We start from the raw sequence: 7,291 nt of genomic DNA, 5'->3' as shown, positions 1-7,291 counted from the left end.
GCTTTGTAAGTCATAATCATGTAACAGTTATGGACTCAGTAATAGTGTGAATTTTCCCCTAATAATAGTACTTATCTTACCACTTAAGGCAAAGAGATAGCTACTTTCCAGCTCAGATACACTTTCTCATCGTGAGTTAAGCAACTCTCCTTTCTCAGTGTGTGCCTATTTAAATGATCCAATTCAGCTTTTATCTTTCTCCCGAAGAGCTAATCAAATATGTGGTAAAACCACTTAGAACCACATTATAAATTTCCTTTCTTCCTTATTTCTCTCTCCTTGGCTATAAAAAATCGGTACCCATCCAAAATCAAATAAACAAATAAACCCCAAAATACTTCACTAGCAAGAAGAAAGGCTCTGTTTTCATTTCATTTCATAAAAACATTAATCCTATACTTAGAACATCTACCATGGGGGTGAGCCTAGGACCCTGCATTTTGGTAGCAGGAGGAAGCAGAGTGTCTTCAGATGATCACAGTCTGAAATTAAGGTCTTGTTTTTATGAAATGGAAATGATCAAAAGCTGCCGTGGTCTACCAACTACAGATACTTAAGGACTTGAACAAGTCGAGAAGCACAGACCCTCAGGCTTGAAGGACTTCAAATTTTAGCTAGTCAACTACCTGTCCGATATTTGTATCCTTTCCACAGCATTTCTGCCAAGTGATGGGGGATTCACTAGCTCCTGAGGATAACTTAGTTCATTTAGTTAGTTAGTTCAGTCTTGTCCGACTCTTTGCGACCCCAGGGACTGCAGCACGCCAGGCTTTCCTGTCCATCACCAACTCCCAGAGCTTACTCAAACTCATGCCATTGAGTCAGTCATGCCATCCAACCATCTCAGGTTCTATAACTGAGTAAGAGCTCACTGACGCACATAGAAACACATATTATGTCACTGGCTTTTGAGAAAAGAAGTGAAATGGTACAGACCTTATGGTCCTTGTCCCCCATTTGCTCTGCCTGTCTTTTGTCTGTGGGAAAACTGTAGCCAAAGAATAAGTTTAATTGTAGAAAGGAAAAAAAGGAAATAAATGAAAATAGTCAAAGGAGGCCAAATAATAATTGTTTTTAGTCATTAGGCACAAACAAAGACCTCTATTTCCTTCTCAAAGGCTACAGATGTTCTGAGTCATATCCTGTGAGCTGTCTCACAGGTACTGAAACCCCCACCAGGTGAAGAAGTTAACTACGTGATGATCAGACTGTAGCCAGGACATTAGCTGCCGCAGTTTCAAGAATTGGCCTCAAGGAAATGGGAAAAAACTGACCCTGGGACTGCAGATTAACTGTACTTAAAACAATTGAGATGATGCTGGTCAGACCATCGAGGACCAATTTTAAGATGACTGTCACAGCTAACTATTGTTTCTACTATTGTATCCCGCTCCCTTCCCCTATAAAAGCTCTTGCTTACTGATGGTCCGGGGTGGGGAAAAGGGAGGAATTGGCCTTTGGACAAGCTTCTGTCCCACCCCATCAACCTCCCTACCCACATCCCACCCTCACCCCCCACCTCTGGTTGCCAGCATCCAAAATAAAACAAACTTTCCTTCCCAACAACCTGAACTCTTTATTGGCTTTTGAGCAGTGAGCAGGCTGACCCCACTTTTAGTTACAGAAGGAGGTTTCTAGCAAGGTCAACCAGGAAGGAGACAGAAGACAAGACTCTCAAATTTTTCTCCTTGATCCAGAGTTCTGGGAGAAAATTAAGGGGTTAGGGTAATTTCAAACTTAAAAGCTGATTGGCTAGTCTTGAATTAGTCCTATAAGCTACTCCTGCTGCTGGAAATCAGATTTTCTTTATTGAAGGACTTCTTGCTTCATAAAGGGCTCTGATGGCAACACTTCAATTCTTTGAGTTTGGTGAAATGAAGATTCTTGATTCCTGAGTCTTCCTAGAGACATGGGTTCCTGCCTTGCACATGCACAGTGCTGATTCTGTAAAGTAACTCCAGGTTTGACCAATCAGCCTATTTAAGGAAACAAAGTCAGTTTAAGGACGCTGGTCATTTTTATGTGCTCTTTGGCAGCGAAGAGTGTTCCGGGAGCAGTGTCAAAGGGCCGAGGACTGATCCAGTGTACTGTCCTGGACAGACTGCAACCCAGCAACATGTCACTGTGGGTGACCGGCCCTGCAGACCCCAGCCTGGAGACCCCCTCCACTAACCTGTCAGTCAGTCAGTTCAGTCACTCAGTCATGTCCGACTCTTTGCAACCCCATGGACTGCAGCACAACAGGCGTCCCTGTCCATCACCAACTCCCAGAGTTTACTCAAACTCATGTACATTGAGTCAGTGATACCATCCAACCATCTCATCCTCTGTTGTCCCTTTCTCCTCCCGCCTTCAATCTTTCCCAGCATCAGGGTCTTTTCCAATGAGTCAGTTCTTCACATCAGGTGGCAAAAGTATTGGAGTTTCAGCTTCAGCATCAGTCCTTCCAATGAATATTCAGGACAGATTTCCTTTACGATGGACTCTTTGGATCTCCTTGCAGTCCAAGGGACTCTCAAGAGTCTTCTCCAACACCACAGTTCAAAACCATCAATTCTTCGGCACTCAGCTTTCTTTATAGTCCAACTCTCACATGACTACTGGAAAAACCATAGCTTTGACTAGATGGACCTTTGCTGGCAAAGTAATATCTCCACTTTTTAATATGCTGTCTAGCTTGGTCACTGGAGAAGGCAATGGCACCCCGCTCCAGTACTCTTGCCTGGAAAATCCCATGGATGGACGGAGGAGCCTGGTGGGCTGCAGTCCATGGGGTCGCTAAGAGTCGGACGTGACTGAGCGACTTCACTTTCACTTTTCATTTTCATGCACTGAAGAAGGAAATGGCAACCCACTCCAGTGTTCTTGCCTGGAGGACGGGGGAGCCTGGTGGGCTGCCATCTATGGGGTTGCACAGAATCGCACACGACTGAAGCAACTTAGCAGCAGCTTGGTCATAACTTGTTCTTCCGAGGAGCAAGTGTCTTTTAATTTCATGGCTGCAGTCACCATCTGCAGTGATTTTGGAGCCCCCCAAAATAAAGTCTGACACTGTTTCCACTGTTTTCCCATCTATTTGCCATAAAGTGATGGGACCAGATGCCATAATCTTAGTTTTCTGAATTAAGCCAACTTTTCACTCTCCTCTTTCACTTTTGTCATGAGGTTCTTTAGTTCTTCTTTGCTTTCTGCCTTAAGGGTGGTGTCATCTGCATTTCTGAGGTTATTGATATTTCTCCTGGCAATCTTGATTCTAGCTTGTGCTTCATCCAGCCCAGCGTTTCTCATGATGTACTCTGCGTATAAGTTAAATAAGCAGCATGACAATATACAGCCTTGATGTACCCCTTTCCCAATTTGGAACCAGTCTGTTGTTCCATGTCTAGTTCTAAATGTTGCTTCTTCTTTGCAGCCAATTAAGCCGACTGTGCTCTTTTCCCCATGGGGGCCCAGTGTGCAATGGCTGCAAATAGCAGGCTCCTTGGTAGTGTATGCAACCTGTTGCCTATACAGGCTGCCCTAAGGGACCTTGGAGACAACTCTTCCTAGTGGGCATTCATGACTGGCCTGCTGTTTCCCAATCTAGACTCCAGACAGGTATGCGCGGTGCCTTTGGAAAGCCTCAGGGCACAGTGGCCAGGGTCCACATTGGCCAGGTCATAATGTCCATCCGCACCAAGCTGCAGAACAAGGAACATGTGATTGAAGCCCTCCGCCGGGCCAAGTTCAAGTTCCCTGGCCGCCAGAAGATCCACATCTCTAAGAAGTGGGGATTTACCAAATTCAACGCGGATGAATTTGAGAACATGGTGGCAGAAATGCGACTCATCCCAGATGGCTGTGGGGTCAAATACATCCCTAATTGTGGTCCCCTGGACAAATGGCGGGCCCTGCACTCATGAGCATCAGCGCTGTCCCCTCCTTAATCATGCTCACCAATAAATGCTATTTCCTGTCCAAAATAAATAAATAAATAAATGTTGCTTCTTGACTTGCATACAGATTTCTCAGGAGGCAGGTCAGGTGGTCTGTTATTCCCATCTCTTGAAGAATTTTCCACAGTTTGTTGTGATCCACACAGTCAAAGGCTTTGGCATGGTCAAGAAAGCAGAAGTAGATGTTTTTTTGGAACTCTCTTGCTTTTTCGATGATCTAATGGATGTTGGCAATTTGATCTCTCGTTCTTCCGCCTTCTCTAAATCCAGCTTGAACATCTGGAAGTTTACGGTTCACATACTGTTGAAGTGTGGCTTTGAGAATTTTGAGCATTTCTTTACTAGCATGTGAAATGAGTGCAATTGTGTGGTAATCTGAGCATTCTTTGGCATTACCTTTCTTTGGGATTGGAATGAAAACTGACCTTTTCCAGTTCTGTGGCCACTGCTGACTTTTCCAAATTTGCTGGCACATTGAGTGCAGCACTTTCACAGCATCATCTTTTAAGATTTGAAAAGATGATGCTGCGTGGCACTGGAGCAGCTATGAGGACATACCCCACGTCCAAGGGCAGAGACGCCCCAGCAAGATGGTAGGCTCTGGAGCAGCGGCTATGCGGTGCTGGAGCGACTTTGAGGAGATACCCCACGTCCAAGGGCAAAGGAGAAGCCCCAGCAAGACAGTAGGAGGGGCAAAATTCCATTTAGAATCAAACCCCATATCCACCAGAGACGCTTAGAGGGCTCAAACAAACCTTGTGCGCACCAGGACCTAGAGACCCCCACAGAGACTGAGACAGAACTGTATTTGATGGTCTCCAATGTCCTTTTTATTCTAGGGGGCTGGAAAGCAAAAGTAGGAAGTCAAGAAACACCTGGAGTAACAGGCAAATTTGGCCTTGGAATATGGAATGAAATAGGGCAAAGACTAATAGAGTTTTGCCAAGAAAATGCACTGGTTATAGCAAACACCCTCTTCCAACAACACAAGAGAAGACTCTACACATGGACATCACCAGATGGTCAATACCGAAATCAGACTGATTATATTCTTTGCAGCCAAAGATGGAGAAGCTCTATACAGTCAACAAAAACAAGACCGGGAGCTGACTGTGGCTCAGATCATGAACTCCTTATTGCCAAATTCATACTTACATTGAAGAAAGTAGGGAAAACCACTAGACCATTCAGGTATGACCTAAATCAAATCCCTTATGAGTATACAGTGGAAGTGAGAAATAGATTTAAGGAACTAGATCTGATAGATAGAGTGCCTGATGAACTATGGACGGAGGTTCGTGACATCATATAGGAGACAGGGATCAAGACCATCCCCATGGAAAAGAAATGCAAAAAAGCAAAATGGCTGTCTGAGAAGGCCTTACAAATAGCTGTGAAAAGAAGAGAAGTGAAAAGCAAAGGAGAAAAGGAAAGATACAAGCATCTGAATGCAGAGTTCCAAACAATAGCAAGAAGACATAAGAAAGCCTTCCTCAGTGATCAATGCAAAGAAATAGAGGAAAAGAACAGAATGGGAAAGAGTAGAGATCTCTTCAAGAAAATTAGAGACACCAAGGGAACATGTCATGCAAAGATGGGCTCGATAAAGGACAGAAATGGTATGGACCTAACAGAAGCAGAAGATATTAAGAAGAGGTAGCAAGAATACACAGAAGAACTGTTCAAAAAACATCCTCACAACCAAGGTAATCACGATGGTGTGATCACTCACCTAAAGCCAGACATGTTGGAATGTGAAGTCAAGTGGGCCTTGGAAAGGATCACTATGAACAAAGCTAGTGGAGGTGATGGAATTCCACTTGAGCTGTTTCAAATCCTGAAAGATGATGCTGTGAAAGTGCTGCACTCAATATGCCAGCAAATTTGGAAAACTCAGCAGTGGCTATAGGACTGGAAAAGGTCAGTTTTCATTCCAATCCCAAAGAAAGGCAATGTCAAAGAATGCTCAAACTACCACACAATTGCACTCATCTCACATGCTAGTAAAGTAATGCTCAAAATTCTCCAAGCCAGGCTTCAGCAATACATGAACCGTGAACTTCCAGATGTTCAAGCTGGTTTTAGAAAAGGCAGAGGAACCAGAGATCAAATTGCCAACATCCGCTGGATCATGGAAAAGCAAGAGAGTTCCAGAAAAACATCTATTTCTGCTTTATTGACTATGCCAAGGCCTCTGACTGTGTGGATCACAATAAACTGGAAAATTCTGAAAGAGATGGGAATACCAGACCACTTGACCTGCCTCTTGAGAAACCTATATGCAGGTCACGAAGCAACAGTTAGAACTGGACATGGAACAACAGACTGGTTCCAAATAGGAAAAGGAGTACGTCAAGGCTGTATACTGTCACCCTGCTTATTTAACTTATATGCAGAGTACATCATGAGAAACGCTGGGCTGGAAGAAGCACAAGCTGGAATCAAGATTGCCAGGAGAAATATCAATTACCTCAGATATGCAGATGACACCACTCTTATGGCAGAAAGTGAAGAGGAACTAAAAAACCTCTTGATGAAAGTGAAAGAGGAGAGTGAAAAAGTTGGCTTAAAACTCAACACACAGAAAACTAAGATCATGGCATCTGGTCCCATCACTTCATGGGAAATAGATGGGGAAACAGTGTCAGACTTTATCTTTTTGGGCTCCAAAATCACTGCAGATGGTGACTGCAGCCATGAAATTAAAAGATGCTTACTCCTTGGAAGAAAAGTTATGACCAACCTAGATAGCATATTGAAAAGCAGAGACATTACTTTGCCAACAAAGGTCTGTCTTGTCAAGGCTATGGTTTTTCCTGTGGTCATGTATGGATATGAGAGATGGATTGTGAAGAAAGCTGAGTGCCGAAGAATTGATGCTTTTGCGCTGTGGTGTTGAGAGTCCCTTGGACTGCAAGGAGATCCAACCAGTCCATTCTGAAGGAGATCAGCCCTGGGATTTCTTTGAGGGAATGATGCTGAAGCTGAAACTCCAGTACTTTGGCCACCTCATGCGAAGAGTTGACTCATTGGAAAAGACTCTGATGCTGGGAAGGATTGGGCGCAGGAGGAGAAGGGGACAACAGAGGATGAAATGGCTGGATGGCATCACTGACTCAATGGACGTGAGTCTGAGTGAACTCCGGGAGTTGGTGATGGACAGGGAGGCCTGGCGTGCTGTGATTCATGGGGTCGCAGAGTTGGACACGACTGAGCGACTGAACTGAACTGAACTGTGGAGTTACGGGTCAGCAGTGGACTGCTGCAGGGGCAGGGGCTCTGGGTGCAGTAGACTTGGGTATGGCATAAGCCCTCTTGGAGGAGGTCGCCATTATCTTCATTACCTCCACCATAGT

At 44.5% G+C, this 7,291-nt stretch overlaps 1 protein-coding gene and 1 non-coding gene across 2 annotated transcripts; both read left to right on the top strand.

Annotated features, from left to right (window-relative positions):
* Positions 1 to 3,406: 3,406 nt before the first annotated feature.
* Positions 3,407 to 3,541, top strand: LOC114118625 (small nucleolar RNA SNORA70). Its single transcript, XR_003591861.1, has one exon. It is a non-coding gene; the product is annotated as a small nucleolar RNA SNORA70 (small nucleolar RNA).
* On the top strand, positions 3,447 to 3,949 carry LOC101118727 (large ribosomal subunit protein uL16-like). Its single transcript, XM_012095636.5, has one exon. It carries the CDS (start codon positions 3,492 to 3,494, stop codon positions 3,900 to 3,902), a length of 411 nt encoding a protein of 136 aa, XP_011951026.4. The 5' UTR covers positions 3,447 to 3,491; the 3' UTR covers positions 3,903 to 3,949.
* The last annotated feature ends 3,342 nt before the right edge of the window (positions 3,950 to 7,291 follow it).

Source organism: Ovis aries, chromosome 15 (assembly GCF_016772045.2).
Source record: "Ovis aries strain OAR_USU_Benz2616 breed Rambouillet chromosome 15, ARS-UI_Ramb_v3.0, whole genome shotgun sequence".
Lineage (NCBI taxonomy): Eukaryota > Metazoa > Chordata > Mammalia > Artiodactyla > Bovidae > Ovis > Ovis aries.
The sequence above is the reverse complement of the archived record's forward strand: the minus strand, read 5'-3'. Positions and strand labels throughout refer to the sequence as shown.